The sequence below is a fragment of the Sylvia atricapilla genome, chromosome Z (assembly GCF_009819655.1).
Source record: "Sylvia atricapilla isolate bSylAtr1 chromosome Z, bSylAtr1.pri, whole genome shotgun sequence".
Taxonomy (NCBI): domain Eukaryota; kingdom Metazoa; phylum Chordata; class Aves; order Passeriformes; family Sylviidae; genus Sylvia; species Sylvia atricapilla.
The window spans coordinates 88,311,053-88,335,530 of NC_089174.1; the positions used below are offsets into that span (position 1 = coordinate 88,311,053).

General features: G+C 49.3%; 1 protein-coding gene across 3 annotated transcripts in view; it reads left to right on the forward strand.

The window, feature by feature from the left end:
• The window catches only part of NEDD4L (NEDD4 like E3 ubiquitin protein ligase), an 83,867-nt gene that overhangs the window by 13,634 nt on the left and 45,755 nt on the right, over nt 1-24,478 (forward strand). For all 3 annotated transcript variants that reach the window (XM_066338644.1, XM_066338645.1, XM_066338646.1), the window contains exon 2: nt 14,671-14,744. In XM_066338644.1, coding sequence (XP_066194741.1) covers nt 14,671-14,744 — 74 coding nt within the window. The remainder of the gene's footprint in view (nt 1-14,670; nt 14,745-24,478) is intronic.

Below are 24,478 nucleotides of genomic sequence, written 5' to 3' on the forward strand. Positions count from 1 at the left end.
GGATAGTAAATAATATTAATTTCTTTCTCATTGCAGCCCTGCATTTTTGGCAGCTTACCTGCTGTGCTGGGACCTCTTTCAGGTTTAGATGTGTTCCCATCTCTCAGTGGTTGTTGGTTACATGTGCGGAACTGGTCCTTTCCCTCTAGCATCCTTCTGAGTTCCTTTGTCTGGATATTGGAGTTTTGTGCTGGTTTTCTTCCTTGTTATGAAAATGGTTGGGAAGAGAGACTCAATCCCTGTGCAGGACACTGTTCCATAGAGGTGCTCCTTGACTGGTGACCTTCAGGCTTCCTTCTGACAAAGCAGGCTGTGATTTGTGCCTCGCAGGTTGCTGCCTTTTCCTTGCCCAGGGCCGGAGCTGCTGTTGTCTCTGCGGTCTGTGTTGGAAAGCAAGCTGGGCTTCAGCAGCTGTTAGCTAGTGCTGTGTGATTCCCGGGGTCAGGAGGCACTGCTGTGTGCCAGGCTGATTCCTGAGGTTAGGAAGCACTGCTGTGTGCCAGGCTGATTCCTGAGGTTAGGAAGCACTGCTGTGTGCCAGGCTGATTCCCGGGGTCGGGAGGCACTGCTGTGTGCCAGGCTGATTCCTGAGGTTAGGAGGCACTGCTGTGTGCCAGGCTGATTCCTGAGGTCAGGGGGCACTGCTGTGTGCCAGGCTGATTCCCGGGGTCAGGAGGCACTGCTGTGTGCCAGGCTGATTCCCGGGGTCAGGAGGCACTGCTGTGTGCCAGGCTGATTCCTGAGGTTAGGAGGCACTGCTGTGTGCCAGGCTGATTCCCGGGGTCAGGAGGCAATGCTGTGTGCCAGGCTGATTCCTGAGGTCAGGGGGCACTGCTGTGTGCCAGGCTGATTCCTGAGGTCAGGAGGCACTGCTGTGTGCCAGGCTGATTCCTGAGGTTAGGAGGCACTGCTGTGTGCCAGGCTGATTCCTGAGGTTAGGGGGCACTGCTGTGTGCCAGGCTGATTCCCGGGGTCAGGAGGCACTGCTGTGTGCCAGGCTGATTCCCGAGGTCCGGGGGCACTGCTGTGTGCCAGGCTGATTCCCGGGGTCAGGAGGCACTGCTGTGTGCCAGGCTGATTCCCGGGGTCAGGAGGCAATGCTGTGTGCCAGGCTGATTCCCGGGGTCGGGAGGCACTGCTGTGTGCCAGGCTGATTCCTGAGGTTAGGAAGCACTGCTGTGTGCCAGGCTGATTCCCGGGGTCAGGGGGCACTGCTGTGTGCCAGGCTGATTCCCGGGGTCAGGGGGCACTGCTGTGTGCCAGGCTGATTCCCGGGGTCAGGAGGCACTGCTGTGTGCCAGGCTGATTCCCGGGGTCAGGGGGCACTGCCAGGGCTCTGCACGGTGCTCACACACCGAGGGCACGCTCGGTGCTCACTCGTGTTCCTCCAGAGCTTGGGATGAGAGCACACTTGGGAAACAGACGGGGCCTCGGTGGTGCTGTCTGTGTGCAGGGCTGGTTCTCTCTCCCCACACACTCTGAGGTGGGGGAATGCTGCCCTTGGTGTCTGTGTGACATTCAGCAGGGAATGGGAAGTTACCTGCCTGCTATAAGCCATTGTGTGAAGTTACCCAGATGCCACAGCAATTCCAAGGAGCTTGGGTTTTTTTTCCTTTTCTTGCACCTAACTTTCTGCTTGCTGAGTAAATCTCAACACAGCCACCCTCATTCATATTTTGGGTCTTGTGCTTCTACACAGACTCAGTCTTCACAAAGCAAACTGCTGACCCCAGTGTGGAGGTTTGGTTTGATTCAGTTGCCCTCAGGGCATTGCTGTGCTTGGCGACTTTGGGTTTTTTGCTGACGACTTTAGCACTTTCCTTAGTGTCACAAGTTCCTTACCAGTGTTTGTGTTTTCTGGAGCTGTTACCTGGTCTCTGGGGCAGATTTTTGCTGTGTTCAGTATAAGCAGCTGCAGCATGGGCTTGCAAACAGGACAGACACCATCAGATGGAATGTGTTGGGTGGTATGTTACTGTGGAGTCCCAGCCCATCTCCAACGGGAGCCTGTTGAAGGAGGCAGTTCTGTGCCTTTGCAGAGTTTGGGCTCTGCAGCTCCAAGCTGCTTCTCTCCCTTTGCCTTGGTACAGCATGGTCACCACTTAGCAGCAAAATGGGACTTTGTGTAGATCATCTTGGTATTTCGGGAAGGGGATGTGATTTCATTTAAACCTGCCTGGAGGAAACGGAGTTTGTTCTTCAGACTTGTGGTAATTTGTGTGATCCCAAGAGCTTTTTCACTGCTGTACTTCAGTGTACAGTAATATGCATTTGTGTTTTTGGAAGAAAAATCCTGTTCTTTATTCCTGAGGTTGTTGGCTGAGCTCTCTGAGAGTCCTTGTGGTGTCAGGAGCAACCAGCCCTGTGTGTACCTCATCATCTCTGCAGGCAGCAATGGGATACAGGGTCAAGAATAAGCAGGTAGAGGCAATAATTTCGTTACACAGCTGGTTGCTGTGGAAGCTGATCCGCTGCCTGTAACATGCCTGAGGAATTCAGCATTGCTGTGCCCTCTGCTCCTTTCCTTTTCTGCCTCTTTGAGGAACACGCATCTGTGTCCCCAGGACAAGGTCCTGCTCTGGGATGCTGAATGACTGACCCTATTGCGGCGCTTCTGCAAATCATGGATTCTGAATGTGCCTTTTGTTTGGGGCATGGAGCCCCAGTTTGCATCCAGAGCCCAGCCTGGCAGGACACAAAGTGCTGCCTTTGTTTTAGATAATGACTGGTGAATATTTTAATGAGTGTTTCTTAGTCTAGTCAGTGTCAAGTACCATTTTGGGAACAAGTGACTGAGCTAACCTCTGGGCTTGATCCATTTATTGTTGATAGGTCGTTACAAAATTTGAAGGAATTCCACATAAACAATTAATACAACTAAAAACCAAAACAAACAACCGCCCCAAATCTAACAACCAATGTGAGCAACATTCCACCCCCCTAAAACCCTTCCAGGCCTTCCACCATCAATGTATATACAGAAATTATTAATACAAACCAAAAAAGTGCTCAGTAGCACTATCCCTGTATTTGGGTTTCTTTAGTCTGTTCCTTTACAGTGTGCAAAAGATAAGCATATTACATTAAAAGAAAAAAAAAAAGCCTTTTTAGTACATACCAATATTACCTACTTTTCTTCCTCTTCAAAAGCCCCTTCAGTATATGTATGCACAGGAGAGAATTGCAGCTGAATTACTCCTGCGTTGGGCATATTCTTGTTAATATATATTTTTACTCCAGTTCTTTTTCAACACCACCTTAAATTCTGTTCTCATCTGTGGCTGCTTGTAACCTGTCCCTGTGTGTCAGTGGATGCACTGGAGAAGTGAAGAAGATTTCCTCTGTGGGATTTCTCCTTTAGCCAGGAGGGGCCGTGTTTGCTCCTGCTCAATTGCCCAAATCTAGCCAGCCTTAAGCCTGGATTAGTAACTGAACAGTTCTCTCCTTCTTTGTGAGACACCATCGTTCTGGCGTGCAAGGGCCTGCTGGCCCTAGGCTATCCATTGATATGACAAATAAATACTCGGAACGAACAAAAAGAGTCAAATCTTTGTCAAGGGCTGCTGTGCTTGTAAAGTGAGCAGGAGAGGAAGGGGAGAAGGAGGTAGAACACGGTGTGTAAGTAGGCTGGAAGCAGCAGGACAACAACCTGGGTCCAAAAGCCTGACGTGAGACGTTTGTGGTGAGAGCAGATCCCTTCCTCACTGGCTGGGCCTTTTCACTGGTTTGAGGGGCTGGTTTTCTCCCTAATCTGGACAGAGGCTGTAATGGAGTGATTCTTCCCCCAGATGAGAAATTCTTGGGGAGCAAAGCTTTAATGGACGAGAGGTACTGCTAGAGGCTGTGACTTGTTCTTTTTAAAAAAGAAACTTTTTAAAGATGGAGAAGCCAAAGGAGTGAGCTACTGGAGTGACTGACAACACCGCTCACTGAAATGTTAATGTGTTTAGAAGAATTTTTTCACCAGGGGTGGTTGGAAACTCATGCAGTAACATTAATTATTAACTGCAGCCAAGAGCTGGAAGATCTAATTTAATTTCTGGTTGGATAATAGGATGATTCATGCAACAAAACAACCTGTGTCAGAAAATGAAGTGTCTCTGTGAAAACTGGCATTCCCAACTTCTGCTCTGAGCTAAAGCTGCTGCAGGTAAGCCATTACAGCAGCTAAACCGTGAGAAGTGCAGGCTGAATTCCCTGTGGATGTCAGGCTGTGATCCATAGGAGTTGGGAGTTACTGCCCTCTCCAGCCTGAGCCAGCCCACCTCCCTCAGCCCCTTTGCTTTTGGCCCCAGCAGCCTTTTCCCATAGGGACAGCCTCTCCCGCGGTCAGTCCATTTCCCCGGGCTCTGCAGAGCAGTAAGAGCCCTGCCTCACATCAGACACCCCGTGGGCTGTTGAGGAGGGGACTGTGGGTCCTGGTATCCCAAAGCAGTTGCCGTGTGGGCAGCCCTTTCCCTGTGGTGAGCCCTGCTCCCGGCCTGGCACATCAGTGTCCGTCACCCGGGGCACCTGAGCCTTATGCCTGAGACTGAGGAAGGTCAGGGATATTTCATGTTTCAAGATCCCCCTGGCATTTTCTTGTCAGTTGGCGTAGTTTTCCTGCTCTCAAGGCTTTTCCAGCAAAGGCTGTTTAAGCAGCTCCCTGTCCCATCTTCCTCCAGGTGGAACAGGCAGCAGTGCACCTCTGGATCGTGGGTGTGTGCCGTGGAATCAATCCCTGCAGTTATCTGGGTTGGAAATGAGCTCCAATCGCAGTTTATTGTTGGATTACCGTTTTATTGAATGTGTGTTTTGTCATTAAACAGTGCAGCCACCGATGGTTTATGGTCTGGAATCATTAAATATCTAACAAGAATATAGATTGTGGTTACATAAACATGTTTGTGTGATCTGTTGGCAACTAGCTGGGCTACTGGAGTGACTGCAGCTCGACCTCCCCTGTTTGATACAGGATCTTTGCTTGCTCTGCAGCACCTTCCACTAGCCCAGGCTGCTCCAAGGCCAGCCTGGCCCTGAGCTGGGAATATCATTAACCAGAGTAACGTGGCTGCTGAATTTGGCCAGGGAGTGGGTTTGTCTGCTGCCTGCTGATGGAGGCTTTTGGATCAATCAGTGGATTTCTGTGGGAACCGATAGTCTAAAACACAGCCTTACACTAGATTGGTGTGCCAGTTCACATTTTTCACACAGGAAAAATGAAGGTGATTGTATTAGGTGTAAGGCATAATTTTTCACTTTTAAAAAGTTTGAATGTTAAGGGCCTAGTGTATTTCATGAGATCAAAAAACACCAGTTCAGGATGATTAATGTTTTTTTAAAAAAATAATTAAACTATAAGTGTATCAGAGGTCGATTTAGTGTAAGGTAAAAACCTTTGTGCTGTGCTAGAGCAGCTGCTTTGAAAGCAAGTCCTCCTGTCAGGCCCTTGTGTGAGTCCTTCCTGCAGGCTGCTAATTGGGAATTCAGACCCTTTCTTGTTACTGCCCGGGGTTGTCAGATGTCCGCTGGGGACACGGATTTTTAGTGGTTCTCTTTTTCCTAGGGAGTTTTGAAGTACTGCTGGAAAGTAATGGATCTGTGTGGGCCCTGACCTGAGGATAATGAGGATTGGAAATTAAACCAACCTGCCTTGTTCTTTTGCCAGTGTCCTGACACTGGCAAAATCCTACACAGAGAATCATCATTCCTTTGTTTTATGGCAGTTTGTGCGTGTCACAAAGTGGGGTACTTGGTTCAGTAAAACCTTGATGTTTTAATTAATCCATTTGCTTTCTGTCTTCCCAGAGGGAAGGAAAAGATGTTCTGTCAGACTTAAAGAAATTTTCTGTTGAAATTCACAGTAAATGTTCAAACGGATGCAGATGGTCTTGATGCTGCTCTGTCATGCAATATCAAGATTAGGTGTGGGTTTTGGAGTGGTTTCGTTGTGGGTTTTTTCATTTCTAAGCTGAGTCCATAAAGGAGAGTCACTGTCAGGTCACAGATTGCTGCAAATGCACCAGTTACTCCCAGTCAAAGCTTTGTTCAGGTTTTTAACAGCAGCATGTACCAAATGCTTTTCTTTTTCTCTGCTCCCACCAAAGATTAAACACTTCTCCTGTCTCGTCCAGAGAAAAGCAGACGAAGGTTTCCTTTGGAAAGAGAATTTCCTAGACTGTAAATGCATGGCATGTACAGATGATTCAGCAAATTACCCTCCTGCCCTTGGGGTGTTAGTGGGCATCGTGGTACCGGGTTGAAGGTTGGACTTGGTGATCTTGGAGGTCTCACCCAGCTATAATGATTCTGTGATTGCTGCCTGAGGCACAAGCTCAGTCAATGAGGTTGTGCAGAAAACAATGTTTTGTTTCCATGAATTCTTTTATAAGAATTCTTTTAGAACATATAAATAGGTCTGAAAGTTAAATAAGGAGAAAAAAAAGCCATGTGCAGTACAGCAGGTCCATTAAATGGGAGTTCTTTTGCATCCTCTTAGGTATTTCCAAAGCTCACAGGCGGCCTGGTTCAGCACTCTTGCTGGAATTGCTCAAGTATGTCTAACTGCGTGGAGTTCAATGGGTTTCTATAAAAATAGATGACAATTCACTTGGAACACTTAGTTTTTGAAAACAGGTAGTAAAGCTATTTGTAAGCAGACTGTAACGAGGGCAGCGCTGTGGTTTGAGCCTGTTTGTTCATGGTGTGCTTTCAGCGCTGGGTTGGGCATCTGGACTCCTGCTCCCCTGGGCTGCCGCTGATGTGCAGGTACCTTTGATCCCTGCACCACTCGTGGTGTCTGTGTTCTCACCTGCTCAGTGCAGCTCCGTGTGCTCTGCTCTGCTGCTTGTCCCCGTGGAAGAGCAGCATCCCTACAGGGTCCTGTAAGACAAACTTGTGCCTTGGTGAAATTCTGCCTGCTGTTTTCCTCTGCAGAGTGTGTCATTCAGCCGAGGAAAACATGGATATAGTCCCTCTTCTTCAGAGGTCTGAAACATCTTCAATCACGATTGTAACACATGTAATATTTTTCTGTTGTGTGAGCTTATGGATACCACAGTTGTCCAAACTCTGCAGTTCTATTAATGCTTACTGGTGTTTGCTTCGTCTTATGGTTCCTGCTGTGTGAGAATCCTTGCTCCAGGAGTGCTCTGGAGGACCAGGTATGCTCCATGAACTGACCAATGCATTGTGGCCAGGATGGTCTTTATGATCCAAACTGCATCTTTCCAAAAGATTTTAGGTTTAGTTGCTCTAATTTTGTGATCTGTGGAGAAAACCCTGGGTTTTTCACAAACACATTGTATCCTGCAGCGAGGGTTGAGAGCTCTGTGGGTAAGAAAAGGCAGGGTTTCATTTACTCCTGGGTTTGGTGAGGAGCAGTGTGCTGGACACATGCAAGGACAAAGTTCTGAGCTGGGCTCCTAGGCTGCGTGTGGTGAAGCTGGGAGGAGATTTTAATGTCCCTGCTTGAGCCGGATGAGTTGTTAACCAGGTGACATTTTGTTTTCTGTGCTGAACTTGAGAGGAGAGTGGAGATTTGGGTCATAGCCCTGGTGCATGATTTTGTTTGCGTTGCACAACTGAGATTTTATCAAACACTGTTGGCAAAATTTCCACTGACAGTTTCAAGATTAGTAAGATACTGCAAGAATTATAGTGAGACTTACCCCATTCTGTTGTTATGGCCTTCAGAAAGTCACTGTGATGTCCTCAGAGATGGAGCTGTTTCCTTGGGCTGCTCCCAGCTGCCTCCCTGGGGGTGATGGTGGCAGCCCTCCAGACAGGGCACCCACTTGGATCCTCCCTCTTGGGCTGCCCAGCATTGATGGATGCCAGTCAGAGCAGGGTAAGCCAGTTTGGGAATCCTCTCTGCAGCAGGGGGATGTGGAATAGCTTCCTAAGGCACATTTTTTTTCACTCAGCCATATGTGGATTGGTTTAATCCACCAAATGAAAGTAAAGAATCAGCTCAACTCTTCTGCCATCGAACTTGGTGTCAGTCACTGGGAGATTTAGGAGAAGCCTGACATGGTTCTTAGGCTTGCTGTGACCAGCACTGGCCCTGAAACAGATGACACATACTGGATTTTACTTTGGAACTGCAGATCCTGGGTGATTTTCCCCCTGCACACGGGGAGCATTAAGAGCAGTGTGTGTTTGGGTGACTGTGTGTGTAGCAGACCAGGCTCTGTGTGTGAGTTTTCATTCAGGAAACCAGAAGTGCCACAGTTAAAACATTGAATTAAATGTTTGTTGTCTTTTCCATTTGGGTTTGTTTTGCCACCAAAACACCGAGTTAAAGATCTGTTATCTTTTTTAGTACGTTATGTTTTGCAAACTTTCAGATTTAATAAATCTAGAGTTGAGGTGCTCAGTGGATGAAACCGGATTCGCAGAGTCTCGACGTGCAGGTAACATTCCAGCGGGATCTGGTTTCCCTCCTGGCACTCAGTGGAAATTTACCTCGCTGGCGCCTATCGTGGGTTGGAATCAAAAATGTCTGTACAGAGAGAAGAGGGAAAAAGAGCCCGAGAGAAGGCAAGCAGCGCTCCCCCGCCGTGGCTCAGGTGAAGCCCTGTCCGGGTGAAACCCAAGCCCGCCGGCCTTTCCCCCGGTTGCCGTGGCGATGGTCGTTTATTGCTCGGCGGCTGCAGTTCCGCGTGTGCGGGCGGCGGCGGTGCGCGGTGCCCGGCGGGGCTCTGCCCGGTAAGTGCGGCTGTCCGAGGGGCCGGGGCTGCTGCGGGGGGACAGCCCGCCCCACACGGGCCCCACACGGGCCCCACACGGGCCGGGGCCGGCTGTGTGCTGCCGGGGAACGGGAGGGGAAACTGCCCGTCCTGGGCTGTGTGACTCGGCTCTTGGCTTTTATATACCTGTGGAAAAACACGTTAAATGTTTAATCTTCCTGGGCTGCGTGGCAGCTGTTCAAATATTGGTTCGCATTGATCCAGCCGTTGTGCCTTTCACACTTGTCTGTTCGTTTAAACCAGTCAGCCTTCTAATTTTATACCCCCATCGATTGTTATTTCAGGCTGTTCTCTTAATGCCTACGTTATATGTGTCATGGGATTGTCTGTCCTGTCGGAAGCTGACATCTGCAGCTTTCCTTTTACACCGCGCTGGGTTGCTGTGCCTTTCTTTCAGTGTTCGTTCAGAGCATACAGATGTGTATTCCAAGCCTTGTTCAGGTGGATTTACGGCCCTTCTGTGCAGGTGTAGCCGGTGCTGCCTGAGCTGCCCCTCCTGGATCACCCTTTGAAGGGGCAGCATTTCGCCCTGCCTGTGGGGGAAAAGGCAGCTCGAGACACTGTGAAGAACGGCCTGTGTTCCTTCTCTTCTGCTGTCACAACTCTTCTCTAAATTCCCCACCTCCAGGGTATTTTACTAATCCAAGGGCAGGACTTAATAAGTTTTCTTTATGTGAGTGCTTTAATGGGTCTTAGAAATTACTTGGCTTCCCAGAGCAGCTGCAGAAAGTGAATGCAGTGTGTGTTTAACAAAGAATTAACAAAATGTGAATCATGCAGGTAAGTATACATACAAAAGTCTCCTAAATCTTGGAATACATCTGTTTTCCTTCATCTTTTCTGTGGTGAATTGAGGTTTGTTCGCTGTTGATGGGTTTAGATCTATAATAGGCTTCCAGTTCCACAGCTTGGTTCCATGTAAACACGCCGAGTCCTCTGGAATGGCACTGTGAACTGCAGCTAAGGGAACACAACCTGTGTAAAAGTTATCCTTCAGCCAAGAGGAGAACTGTGTAACCTTTGACATGTTTGGGGAGGGCAGGAGTGTGTAAACTCCATGTTAATGATTGGACAGAGCAGCAGTCGGTGCTGACAGGAGGCGCAGTGAAGCTCGGCACTGACAGGTAACCAGGCCCTTCAGGGCAGGCTGCTGCAGCAGCTGGGGACAGAGCGTGGGCAGGGACAGCTGCAGGAATGTCCACAGCCACGTCCCCCCTGCGCACACAGCCTCGCGTTCCCAGGATTGAATCCCAGTGCTCAGGACAGCACTGCCTGGAGTTCCTTCTGCGCTGTAAGTGCCAAATCCCAATGGGGCGGGGATGGAGCTGCAGCATCAGCTCTGGGGCTTGGCACGGCACAGCTGGCCTCTGGAAGCAGGAGCAGCCGGGGTGGGGAGCAGCACCAGGAGCCTCTTCCAGGCTCATTGTGCTCCAGGCAGGGTTGGAATAGAATAGAAAAATGTCTGTGGAGTGAGCTGAACTTCTCTTTCAATCTGTGCTTCAAAAAGCAGCTTAGGACATGTGCTTTACAAAACACAGGGAATTCGGTGGAATACAAAAATTGCAGGGTCAGATGTTCGCTCCCTGCACAGAAGGTGAATACAAGATGAGTTTAATCTCATCCCCAGACAAGTGTTTTTTCTGCTATGTAATTTCAGCTCTGAGCAGAACCAAAGATTCTTCCTTGGCAAATGACAACTCAAGTGGCAAGTGACTTCTGAAGCCTTGTCTCCCTATAACTGTTTCCAGCTTGCCATTTCCTGCCTCCTGTTCTCTCTGATGTTGCAAGGAGGACAATTTGGCTGTTTGTGGAAGGATGGGGTGGGATGGTAAACAGATGAGGGTGGGTGCTGGTCCCTTGGGGCAGGAGGAGGGAAGGAGTATCCCAAGATTGTGTCCTGCAGTTGCCTCCACTGCTTGCTGACTCAAAAGGATATCGAATACTCTTGCCAGAAAATGGGGGTTTGTGTTGGGAAATTGCTCTTTAAGAATATGTTAGATGATGATTGATCACTGATGGAAGTCTTTCAGTCAGGACACTTAAGTGCCAGTAAATTGTGCTCTGCAGCTTTTGTGTGGATCACGTCATGGTCTGGACACTTGGAGTCTGAGTGTGTACTCAGCAGTGTCAGCTCATGTGGGACCTGAAGCTGGTCAGCTGGGAGAACTTGGACTTACACCGTTGCTTCTGGCATCTCCTTCCACTTTAAGATAGAGCCAGGCTAATTGAGCAAGTGCTTTTTTAGAGTCCAACAGAAGGACCATCTTGCTCCGTCAGGGACCTGTCCCTGGTCCGCTTCCATCTGGTGCCTGGGGCGGGGTGTCTGTGGGTCAGCCGCTGCTCTCCCCGGCAGGAGGAGGAGCCCTGCTTTCCCTGGGTGTGCCTGTTCCCCAGGAGCCCTGCTCCTGCCCTGCTGTACCTGATTCCCTGCCTGTTCCCCAGGAGCCTTGCTCCTGCCCTGCTGTACCTGATTCCCTGCCTGTTCCCCAGGAGCCTTGCTCCTGCCCTGCTGTACCTGATTCCCTGCCTGTTCCCCAGGAGCCCTGCTCCTGCCCTGCTGTACCTGATTCCCTGCCTGAGTCCTCCAGGGAGCCTTGCTCCTGCCCTGTGTGTGCCTGATTCCCTGCCTGTTCCGCAGGAGCCCTGCTCCTGCCCTGTGTGTGCCTGATTCCCTGCCTGTTCCCCAGGAGCCCTGCTCCTGCCCTGTGTGTGCCTGATTCCCTGCCTGTTCCCCAGGAGCCTTGCTCCTGCCCTGCTGTGCCTGATTCCCTGCCTGTTCCCCAGGAGCCCTGCTCCTGCCCTGTGTGTGCCTGATTCCCTGCCTGTTCCCCAGGAGCCCTGCTCCTGCCCTGTGTGTACCTGATTCCCTGCCTGTTCCCTGGGAGCCCTGCTCCTGCCCTGTGTGTGCCTGATTCCCTGCCTGTTCCCCAGGAGCCCTGCTCCTGCCCTGTGTGTGCCTGATTCCCTGCCTGTTCCCCAGGAGCCTTGCTCCTGCCCTGCTGGACCTGATTCCCTGCCTGTTCCCCAGGAGCCTTGCTCCTGCCCTGCTGTGCCTGATTCCCTGCCTGTTCCCCGGGAGCCCTGCTCCTGCCCTGTGTGTGCCTGATTCCCTGCCTGTTCCCCAGGAGCCCTGCTCCTGCCCTGCTGTGCCTGATTCCCTGCCTGTTCCCCAGGAGCCCTGCTCCTGCCCTGTGTGTGCCTGATTCCCTGCCTGTTCCCCAGGAGCCTTGCTCCTGCCCTGTGTGTGCCTGATTCCCTGCCTGTTCCCCAGGAGCCTTGCTCCTGCCCTGCTGTGCCTGATTCCCTGCCTGTTCCCTGGGAGCCCTGCTCCTGCCCTGTGTGTGCCTGATTCCCTGCCTGTTCCCCAGGAGCCTTGCTCCTGCCCTGCTGGACCTGATTCCCTGCCTGTTCCCCAGGAGCCTTGCTCCTGCCCTGCTGTGCCTGATTCCCTGCCTGTTCCCCAGGGAGCTCTGCTGTGTCTCTGATCCTTACCCTGCCTGCCTTGTTGGTGTTTGTTCACTTGCAAATGAGGGCTGCAGCTCTGTGTTATCCCACAGCCTCACTGTGTGCTGTGTCGGATCCCCACTTCTCCCTAATCCTCCCAGTCTGTCTCCTTGTCTCATTCTCTGCTGGTGCTGGGGATCACTTTATTATTTGGGCTTTGGATCCTGGGTCTCCTTGCACATGATTTTTCTGTGGTTAGTGATCTTTGTCACTGTGCCCTGGGTTTACAACAGATACCAACCAAAATCCTAATTTTCTTGTATAGTCTTTTTGGAGAGGGCTGTGTGGAAACCTGCATCAGGTAATTTGTACTTTGTGAGTCTCAGGCTGTGCCCAGCCAAGCAGTCCTTTATCTGATTTTTTGGTGGACAATGAGGTGAGATCACGGCTGTTGATATAATGATTTAACTCTTTTTTTACCTAGACACAACACACTTGGAGATAAAGGAAGAAATTGCAATGCAAGGAGTCAGCAAAAGTTAATACATATGGTGCATATGGTAGACCTCATGACTAATCGAGGAGGTGGTTAAATTATTTTTTAAAACATTGTATATACATGCATACATATTTCATGTATATGAAAATTGGAACAAACATCTGCAAAAGCACTTGTTCTGCTTGTTAAATTGGAATATTGAGGAGAGGCTGAGAGCCTCCTCGGAGGGAACAGGGTCAAAGCTCCTGGGATACTTAAAGTGGCTGTGACCCTACAGGTATGTCTTTGAGAATCTGTTAGATCATCATCTTTTGTATCTTGCAAAACACAGTTAGGGATCCTCCAGCAGTGGGACCTCCTCCTGCCTCTTTTCTCTTTTAAAGATGGTGGGGGGAATTGTTTGTGTTTTTCTTGGATTTCTTTTCAATCAGTTAATATACAGAGCTGCCCTCAGTGCAGGAAGAAGATGCTGCTCTAGTGAGGCTGATGTTGGACTTTGCTAGAGGGAATCTGAGTAACACTGTTAATATAGAAAAGCTATTGCAACTTCTCCTCTAGCTCTGCTTCAGTGAGCTCTGAACAGTCTGAGTTTCTGCTTGGGTTTTTCTAGGCTGTCTTCTCTTACTGAAGGAATTCTCTTGATCACAATTTGCAAGCCCATTGCCTTTTGTATATTAAAGCTGCTCTAGAAAACCAGGCACATGGTACATAGGAAAAAAAACCTTCAGTATCCACTAATATTGAGTCCATTGAATTGTTCTTTTTCACTTGCTGTTTTGTTCATCTCTCAGGTTGAGCTTTCCCCAAAGGAGCTTTGGGCTCTTTTGGGGGAAAAAACCCCTATTCCGTAGTCAGCAGCTGCCTTGCAGTGTTAAGTGCTGCTGGGGGAACAGCAAAGGCCGGGTTTACAGGAAGGATTTGTGTCTCAGTGTTGTTCTAGTGCAGCCTAGTTCCTGGGGCAGGACATGCCAGGGTGGAACTTGCCCTGCAGACAGGTTCAGTGGGACTGTTGTTTTCTGATCCCCTGGCCGTGCCTCCTTCCAGATGGGTCACTTGGGCTGCCCAGGTGTGGCTTTCCTTTGGGGCTCGTCCTGACCTTCCTCACAGCTGGAAAACTGTGCCAAGACAGCTGACAAAGCTGTGTCTGCCTTTCAGCTGCCTAAAGCAAACAGACCGGGGGAACCTGTGGGAAAGTGTAATTGTTTTGTGAACAGGTTTCAAGGAACGGAGTCTCAAGTTACTGTAATTGAACCCAGTATCTTGCAGCTCTGGGAGCCTTATCAGAGGAGAGAAGCTATCACTGATATGGGGGACTGCAGAACCTGTTTCTGTAGAAGCCTTTCCAGGTTTCATTTTGGTGGCCTCTTTGTGTTGCTCAAACAGGGTGGGAAAAAAAATAAAGTAAAAAAAGGCCATTTTTAGTGATGTTCCTCAGGCGCTTCATGTCATGATACACTGAGCATCAGGCTGCTGCTGCAGTGATGTGCATCTGCAGGACTTGCCATCTGTCAGTGAACGCTGATTTTGAGCTCTCCACGTGCTCCAAGGTGGTGAGACGGGCTTAAAAAATTTCATTGTAAGGATTTATTTTTAACCGTGCATCCTCGATTTTTACATCAGACATCTCTCATTACTCCAAGGTTATGAATAATTTCCTTTGTGTTTGAAGAGCTTTAGTGTCAATGTAGAATGAATTTGTGGCATATGGATCACTTAGGATGTGAAATGGCCCTGTTCAGCAAATACTCTTGTACTTTTATTGCTATTATTGTTACAGTATTATTGCTATGATGTTATTACTGTTATCAGCTCTTGCTCTGCCTTTATTGAGCTCTTAACAGCTCTGACTGGAGTCGAATACTCCTCTTGGTTGGATTCCAAGAGACAGTTCTTTTCCAAACCCTCCCTAGACGAGATTCCTGCTATCTTCTAACCTCTTGTTGATCTTCCAAGTGACCCAGAGAGTAAAGCTGAACCCCACTTTGTTTTGTGCTGCAGGAGGAGTCTCGCATCCTCAGGGTGAAGGTGGTTTCGGGCATCGATCTGGCGAAGAAGGACATCTTTGGAGCCAGGTGGGTGTTGTGCAGTGCCTCCATCCTCGGGGCCCCGGAGGGCTGCAGTCCCTGCAGCTGCTGCCTGCGCCTTGGCACAGCTCCTCCTGCAGCTCTGCCTGCTCCTGCCGGCACAGGGAGCAGCCCAAAGCCCGGCCTGGCAGAACCCAACCAGGTAACAGCGGGGGGAGAGGCTGGCTCTGAACTAAAATGAGCCCAAAGCCAGTAATTTTCTTTTTCTGAGGGTTAATTCAGACTTGACGTTCCTGCTCTCTTAAGCCTAAGCGTGACAAAATGCTCTACTGCAAATGTTCCAATCTGCTTAGAAGGGTTTTATCAGTTTGAAATTAGTGGTATCCAATTTTAGCTTTTATTGAAATTACTAATTTCTTAATGTATAAATGAGCCTCCCTGTGGGTTTTCCTGTATTTCTTTAATGATGCTTACAAATTGTTCATTAACTTACGTATCTAGCTTAAAACTACATAAAAGCAGCAATTAAAAGTTTAATCAACTTCAGTGTTTTGGGTGAAATTTGCAACAAGCGTTCCTTTGGTAACTGGGTGCAGAATATGGTATGCCAAAGCTTTTTTGTTTTTTTCTCCAAATGTGTTGTTTTGAAGAACAGTTTTTGATGCTGACCATAGGCAACATAGCCTCTATCTTTCAAAATGAAGCTTAATCCAAATGTCATTTTACTCAATCTTATTGATGTGGCCCTTAACATATTTTAAGGAAATTGGTCTCAAGTCAGTAGAATTTCTATAAAATTGGAGAGTTAAATACATATTCCCTACACGTGTTTTTAAATTTGTTTTAGTCTTTCAAATGAATTAATGTCCATTTGAAAGAAGGTTGGTACAGCAGAGCTGTGGCCCCAGCAGCTGCTCTGCCTGTGTGGTGGAGCTGTGCAGGGCTTCAAACAGTTACCGTGTTCCTGCCTAGCTGTGAAAGATTAACTACAAGGCATACATTGTGTTTTGCATCTCAGTGGGTTGTCCTGACCATTTTTAATCAACTTTACCATTATAAAACACTGCCTGTGGGCTTGCAGAGTCTGGGAGCCATTTCCTTCTTGATTAAATCTAAGGAAACTCTCTTACCCGTGTAGAGCGCTGGAGAAACTTGTACTTTTCGTCTGAAGATTGTAACAATAAAGAATCTCAGGGCTTTTGGGTCTGCTTTTTTGGGGTTCTCTTTGACTTAGGAAGTGATTTTAATAGCAAGGATATCTTAGGACACTCGGGGGAAACCACCGTGCTCTGCAGAACCCCCGACAGGTAAGTGCTGCCAGGTGAGGGCAGGTTGTGCCAGGGGAGGGTTAGGGAAAATGCCTTTCCCAAAAGGCTGCCCAGCCCCAGCACAGCTGCCCAGGGCAGCAGTGAGTCCCCATCCCTGGAGGAGTTTAAACACCATTCACCTGTCGCACCTGGGGACATGGATTTGTGCTGAACTCGGTGATGTCAGAGAGGTTGTCTAACCCCACAGGTTCCTGTGATTGTGCTGATAGTTCAGAAGTGGATGGAATTCCATTGCAGTGACACAAAGTAACTGGAATGTGGAGTGGATTAGTGACTGTGTGCACCCTGTGGGGTATTTCACCTGCAGAGGTGCAGTGGAGGTGGCCAGAACGGAAGAGGCTGGGTGGTGGAGATGGAAGTGAGGGTTTGTACCCAGTCTTATATTTTGCCCTGTAAAATTACAAGTGTAATGTGATACATACTGATGGTGAACAGACACTGCAAATTGGGGTTTTGTGCATTTAGTATCAGCTCGCTTGTGTGAATGTTTGATGTTTCTTTTCATTTCCTTCCAACTTCTTAATTGAAGTGTCTTGATAAGTTTTGTACTCAGGGACTGGACTCAGACTGTGCGTATCCCATAAAGGTACAGCAGATGGGGTGCCTTAGCTACTGTATTTTGCCTCCTAAATCGTGAAGTAAGTGAAAATTGTGGCTGTCTGGAAGCTGAAAATGTCAAATGCTTTTCAGTAAAAATTGCAGATGTCAGGGAGCTGTGCTTCTAATGGCATAAGAGTTTGTTATGTGCTGCCTCAGGGTTTACTGATTTTACCTGGTTTTTCTTCTGGTTTGATTTCATGCGTCCAGGATCCATGATGGAGCTGGGAAGGCAGGCTCCTGGCTGCTGGTAGGATTGTAAGTCATGCTGTGCACTCCTGTTGTGAGCAAGGCTGCCTGAAATGTGGCTGAAATCTTTAATTCATGTGTCCTATCACTGTGGTTTGTGATGGGAGGGGAGCACACAAAGCTGTGGCTTTGCAGATGACAAAGATGGCAGATGTTTGCCTCGTACCTATTATTTTATGTCTGCTATCACTGTCTCTAGTCCACTTAGAGTATCTGATTTTAACTACTGGAAAAACGCTGGTGCTGGCTGTACCCCTGGAGCTATCTCCTCCAGCACGGGTACTGCCTTGGAACTGGATTGGCTCCCCTGACAAACAGACAAATCCACTGAAGGGAGTCGCTTTCATAAATTAATCAAACCATTAAAAAAAAGAATCTGGCTCCTTAAAGCCTCTTCAAATGACCTGCCTCTTCAGCACTTGCATGTGTGCCAGAGGGAGAGTGCTGTGTGCATCCTGGCTGAGGGAGGCCCTGGAGATGGAGCAGAGCTGTGACAGAATTCCCAGGGCCACCTGACTAGAGGGCAGCTGCTCAAGTAGGAGAGAGTTCATACTCTGTGGTTGCTTTTTCCTTCTTCTAGCTGATTTGCAATGAAAGTTTTTCCAGTGTTGTGGAAATGCAGTGTTATTAGTGTGGGAAGGGAAAGAAACCTGCTGAGACGTTCCTCTGATCCAGCCCTGGCTGGACTTGGGAGTGCAGAAGCAGCATCTGCGCTGCTCAGCAGCAGCCATGGCTGTGCTTTCCCTGGGGAATGAAGTGTGCGCCCATAAAAGCTGTGGGGTGCAGGGAGCAGCCACGGGCAGGTCACTGCTGGCTGCAGAGCCAGGTGTGTGCCCACCTGGGAAGGAGGGGAGCTTTGGAAAGGCAGAGCCGGCGCTTTTCCCGAAGCAGCTGTTGTCAGTGGCGGTGCAGCCGCAGGAGTGGCACGGGCAGAGCTGTGTGCTGCCCCCGGGAGAATGCTCTGGCCTTACCTGGGAGAAGCCCTCGATGGCACAGCAGGACAAGGGCTCGTCTGAGGTGTGTGGCCAGTGTAGGAGAGGGTGCCGGCATAGCAGGAGATGAAGGGCTGCTCAGCAGAGATATGCTGGGTCGTGGGTAGTTTTATTTGTGAAACCTTTGATGCTCGTACAGGTGTGTGAAATGAGTACTGGCTGCCAGGTGTGGGCACGGTGTCGGTGTCCGTTCCCTGGGTGCGGGTGTTGGATGTGGCCCGGGGCAGCAGAGGGCACCAGAGAGTTTCCTCGGCTCCCGCCGCCGGCCGGCGCCTGATGGCCTCCGGGCGAGTGAGCCCTCCAGGTTACTCGCCGAAATCAGCAGGGTTTACCCCCTTGTTCGTGTCTTGTTCCTTAGGATGCACTGAGAGTGCATTTCAGGAGCTGTAAATGCAGAAATGCTGCTTATTTGAGGATGTGGTCCTGATACTTAACAAGAGGACTTGGTAATAATTGCCTACCGTTATAATGTCATAGTGAAAAACAGTTCTCATCAGACAATTGCTGAACAGAAAAATGTCTTGGTACGAATACAGAAACGTAAAATGTTTCTTGTTACTTGAAGAAAGGGAGCTTCTGTATTCAGCTCCTCAGCTTTCCCACCTGCCTGCTCCTGCTGTGGTCTGTGAGTTTACCTGAATCTGGTATCTTTAACAGAAAAAGGGGGCACATCAATAAAATTATCTAAGGAAAACCTTTTGGGCCTAAATATTTAAGGCAGGACTACTGTGCTGAGCTTTTCTCTTCCAAAAGCCAGGTGTCATGGAGTTCTCTCTCTCCTTCCCCGCCCCCGTTGGATTTTGGAACTTGTTAAGATATTTTGGGAGTGTGAAATGGCATAGGGAGGATCTATGCATACATCAGCCCCTCAGCTCCAGGGCCTGATGTATGCATATTCTGTTAGAGCATGCATTTAACCTTTGCAAAAGAAGTGGCCTCAGGGACAAAAAAAGCCCATATTTACACTTCCATCTGTTTTGGAAGCTTAAAATATTCTTTATGTTCTGGGAGACTTCCAAGAGAGCGAGAATACAAAAGGAATCCATCTCGTTACCCTGTATTAGAACATAACATGGTAAAAGAAGGTGGAGACACTGGAGGTGGGGTTTGAGGTGTAATTTTTAACTCCTTTATTCACCCACGGGCACTTCTCAGCTGTCTGTGATTTGAGTCATTATCTTTAGCAGCTCTTTGGTAAAGCCTTGCTACATTTCTTGTAGACTCAGAGGAAGTGTGAGGCTTTCTTAGCGAAATAAAACACTAGGAGGGAAATGGGAGGTCTGTAAAATGACTCTGGGATTTGGTATGGAGGAGTGAAATTTTGGGATGCTTAGGCACAACGGATTGCAAGTTTGGCTTTGTGGTGAAGGATAAGGTAAGGTTTTATTTTCTTTTCAGAAGCTGATGTTCCTTTATCTTTGTGCTGTTGGACACTGTGCTTTGCTTTAGTCACAGGACACGAGACTTGTGTGACAGTGAGGTCAAAATCTTCCTTCTCTTTGAGAAAACTCTTAAGGGATGTTGTGCAGTACAGGTAGAAAGATGAAACCTGGGAGGCTCGTGCTAAAATAAAACCAGGGAGCAAACACAGCCAGTGTGCTCTGCAGTGCTCCTTGTCGTTAATTGCTGTGTGTTTTTATTGTACTTCTCCCTTCTTACTGTGCAGGAAAGGAGAAAGTCACAGGGGGAATGGTTATTGGGATAAGACGATAGTCACTGTAAAAGGTTCTGCCTTAGAACATTGTTTTTACTGCTCTCCATAAAACTTGGTTAGAAGTATCACATTATAATTCTAATTTTCTTTAATGATGCATACTTTGGGGGTTTGTTTCCCTCATCTCTGAATCTAAAAGTGACTAAGCAAAATGTTGGGATTTTAAAAAATTCTTGGAACTTTTGAAGCTTTACTAAGTGCATGCACAGAGACAGAGTTTCTCTAAGTGTGTTTAAATGATTCTGAAAAACATTTTGATGCTCACAGAATTTCCTCTTGCCAAGCACAACCTGCTTTTCCGCCCTGGTGTTAACTGCTGTCCAAGGGGCTCCCGTGGTTTTGTGGAGACTCCTTGAGATGAATGTTTTTGAAGGCGGTGTGTGCTACTGCTCTGAATTTGTAAGTGGTGGTCTCGCGGGCATGTTGTCTGTAAGAGCAGGTCTCCACCAGCACAGTCTGCAGGTTTAGCAGAGTCCCTGCAGAGCAGGTCGGTTCCTGCAGCATCTGCCTCTGTCCCTGCCCACAGCTGGAGGGTCCCCAGAGCCCTCAGCCATCCCAGTCCTTGGGGAGGACGTGGCCTGAGTCTTCTGCTGCTCTGACAGAAGTGTGAAGGTGGCATTTGGGGGTTGTTGGAACATTCAGCTTCTCTGACTCGGGAGCAGAGGGAGGCACGTGCCTTAGGGCTCAGTCAGGAGGTGGTTTGTGTATTCCTGCAGTGAGGGTTGGGAAAAGAGCATGGATGAGGATTACTGAGAGCCAAGTAGTGGTCTCCTCAAGACCAGGGAAAGAATCAGATTGGGATGTGGCCTTGGGCAAGAGGCTTCTCTGCCTTCATGTTGGAGTGTGCTGGGATTGCTGCAGCCAAAATTACAGGAGCTGCCGATCAGTTCCTTCACATATGTGAGGCAGAAAAGGGGCAGCACAAAGGGAATGGTTCTGTGCTCCTTACAGAAGCAAAATTGTCTTGTGCAAGACTGTTCCAAAGGAAACCAGCGGGGTTATTTTGAAATGCAAAGTTTGCCTGCATGTGACAAGCCTGGCATTCGTGCACTTGCATAACAAGTGTTACTAAATTTTGTATGGGGAGGCGGTTTCAGCTTTTAAAATAAAAATAGAGCCATGTAGGCCTTAGTAGTTCCATTGTTCTTTTACATGTGCCTGTGCTCTCCACCCCCTTCTTTTGGGGCTTAAAATAAGTAAATAATACATCATGTCACTGGCAAAAGCTAGTTTGAGACTTGCTTTCAAAACTGTTTCAAAAGTATAGAGCAAATGGGATTGAGCAAGTGAACAAATGGGACTGTTCATGGGCCCAGTTTCACACTGCTCCACAGTAATGTGATTTTTAAAGGAGGCTGATCTTCCTTGAGATTTTTTGCTGGAGTTTCTAAGTCATCAGTGCTTTTGTTGTCCTCCAGAAGAAGAGCTGGAAGCTTGCCTTGTCATGCTGAGATTCAAATGAAAGATGATAATTATATATCTACAGTTGCTTGAGCTTTAAGAAAATGCCAGATACTGCAAGTTGGCAAAACCACGGCAAAAAGCTAACTCTGGGTGTCTGAGGGATTCCAGAGGTCAGGAAAAGCATTTCTTAAGATCTCAGATTGCGTTGATGGCTGTTGTTCTGCCAAACTCTCATTGTACTAACTTGTGATTATGATTAACATAGCTTTCATTATTAGCATTGTTTTCTTAGGATTCCCTTTTATTCTCCAGAGAGCTGTTATCAGCTTCAAGGTTCTCCTGGTCTTGACAGGCACCGATGTTCTCTGTAGGTTTTGGCTGATCACGTTACTGTGTGCTGTGGCTACAGTCGGGTCACCTCTGGGCCATCGAGTCACAGCTCCTGGCCCTGCAAAGAACATCCCAAGAATCTCACCCTGTGCCTGAGAGCATTGTCCAAACTTGTCTGATTGATCTTTTGGGGCTTCGTGTGCTCTCAGCAGGTGTCTCATCTATTATTGTTTCCTGTCATCTGAATCATCATGATTTCCTTCCTTTAACACATCTGCAGGCACTGTGGTGACACAGGAATCTGCTATTTTACTGCTTGTCTTTGCACCTGTTTAATTCCAGTCTGTGTCTTTCCAGTGTTTTCCAGTGATTTTTGACAGACCAGATGCAGTATTTCATTCTTTTGCAAGTTTTCCTCAATTTTACTGATTTTTCATGTTTTTGTTGAATACATCTTCCATGTTGGTACTGATTTTCCCTGGCAAAGACACCACTTTTATCTGGAGTACTTGCTGTAAGCTGGGTTTTTAGGGTGCAATTAAGCACTGTAAAGTTCCCTCAGTGTTTCTACTGCTGTTTTGACATGTAGTGTCTGTTCTCTGGGATCCCAATTATTTTGTTTTGCTGCTGTAGTTATGTTCTTAATTGGGGTTCTGCCTTCTTCCTTTCTTTGCCCCTTCTCTGATTCCTTCAGCAGTTTGTTCCCCAGGCAGTCTTAGCCGGTGTGTGTTATTTTTCCTGTGTGTGTATGGATCCCAGGAGCACTGGCTGTGTTACCTGCAGAGCAGGATCCTCCTGGATCTCACCTGGAGCTGCTCAGTTCGTGGCACTGGCAATTGGACTGCTACTTTGGTTCTTGGAGTCTGAGCCTGATTCTAAGGAATAAGTTTCTTAAAAGCTTTACAATGCTTTATAATTCTTGACTGCCAAACGTAAGAGTTTTCATATTAATCAGGTGCATTGTAGTCGCTGAGAGCTGCTGTAACTGCAGTGTGAAGAACTGGCTGACTGTAAGGGTGACCTCTGTGTTCCCCGTGGCCTGTTGGGGCTGGGAACTCCTCTGTGTTCCTGTGGCCTGTTGGGGCTGGGAACTCCTCTGTGCTCCTGTGGCCTGTTGGGGCTGGGAACTCCTCTGTGTTCCCCGTGGCCTGTTGGGGCTGGGAACTCCTCTGTGTTCCTGTGGCCTGTTGGGGCTGGGAACTCCTCTGTGTTCCTGTGGCCTGTTGGGGCTGGGAACTCCTCTGTGTTCCTGTGGCCTGTTGGGGCTGGGAACTCCTCTGTGTTCCTGTGGCCTGTTGGGGCTGGGAACTCCTCTGTGCTCCTGTGGCCTGTTGGGGCTGGGAACTCCTCTGTGCTCCTGTGGCCTGTTGGGGCTGGGAACTCCTCTGTGTTCCCGTGGCCTGTTGGGGCTGGGAACTCCTCTGTGTTCCCCGTGGCCTGTTGGGGCTGGGAACTCCTCTGTGTTCCTGTGGCCTGTTGGGGCTGGGAACTCCTCTGTGCTCCTGTGGCCTGTTGGGGCTGGGAACTCCTCTGTGTTCCTGTGGCCTGTTGGGGCTGGGAACTCCTCTGTGTTCCTGTGGCCTGTTGGGGCTGGGAACTCCTCTGTGTTCCTGTGGCCTGTTGGGGCTGGGAACTCCTCTGTGCTCCTGTGGCCTGTTGGGGCTGGGAACTCCTCTGTGTTCCCCGTGGCCTGTTGGGGCTGGGAACTCCTCTGTGTTCCCCGTGGCCTGTTGGGGCTGGGAACTCCTCTGTGTTCCTGTGGCCTGTTGGGGCTGGGAACTCCTCTGTGCTCCTGTGGCCTGTTGGGGCTGGGAACTCCTCTGTGTTCCTGTGGCCTGTTGGGGCTGGGAACTCCTCTGTGTTCCCCGTGGCCTGTTGGGGCTGGGAACTCCTCTGTGTTCCTGTGGCCTGTTGGGGCTGGGAACTCCTCTGTGTTCCCGTGGCCTGTTGGGGCTGGGAACTCCTCTGTGCTCCTGTGGCCTGTTGGGGCTGGGAACTCCTCTGTGTTCCTGTGGCCTGTTGGGGCTGGGAACTCCTCTGTGTTCCTGTGGCCTGTTGGGGCTGGGAACTCCTCTGTGTTCCCGTGGCCTGTTGGGGCTGGGAACTCCTCTGTGTTCCCGTGGCCTGTTGGGGCTGGGAACTCCTCTGTGTTCCTGTGGCCTGTTGGGGCTGGGAACTCCTCTGTGCTCCTGTGGCCTGTTGGGGCTGGGAACTCCTCTGTGTTCCCGTGGCCTGTTGGGGCTGGGAACTCCTCTGTGTTCCCCGTGGCCTGTTGGGGCTGGGAACTCCTCTGTGTTCCTGTGGCCTGTTGGGGCTGGGAACTCCTCTGTGTTCCTGTGGCCTGTTGGGGCTGGGAACTCCTCTGTGTTCCTGTGGCCTGTTGGGGCTGGGAACTCCTCTGTGTTCCTGTGGCCTGTTGGGGCTGGGAACTCCTCTGTGTTCCTGTGGCCTGTTGGGGCTGGGAACTCCTCTGTGTTCCTGTGGCCTGTTGGGGCTGGGAACTCCTCTGTGTTCCCGTGGCCTGTTGGGGCTGGGAACTCCTCTGTGTTCCTGTGGCCTGTTGGGGCTGGGAACTCCTCTGTGTTCCTGTGGCCTGTTGGGGCTGGGAATTCCTCTGTGTTCCCCGTGGCCTGTTGGGGCTGGGAACTCCTCTGTGTTCCTGTGGCCTGTTGGGGCTGGGAACTCCTCTGTGCTCCTGTGGCCTGTTGGGGCTGGGAACTCCTCTGTGTTCCTGTGGCCTGTTGGGGCTGGGAACTCCTCTGTGTTCCTGTGGCCTGTTGGGGCTGGGAACTCCTCTGTGTTCCTGTGGCCCATTGCCTCGGCTGGAGCCCCTCTGTGCTGCCAGAGGAGCCGTTGTGCCCCCGGGGTGGGCAGTGCAGGGCTGTGTGCCACAGCTCCACGGGCAGTGTCAGCTGTCCTTGCTCTCCAGGCTCCGGTTGGTTTAAGTAAACAAATGCATGTAAGTAAACAGTCTCAAATATCCAGTCCTTTGGGTAAACTCCAGCTTCACCTTCAGGACCAGGAGCTGGGCTGCACAGCTCGGTCTGACTCGCTCTGTCCCTGCCTTTAGAGCGGCAGAGATGTCAGTAGGCTGTTCAGTAAAGGCAAAATTGCCTTACTGAAACTTGTAATAAACTTAATTATTCTCTAGTTTTTTAAAATAGAAAT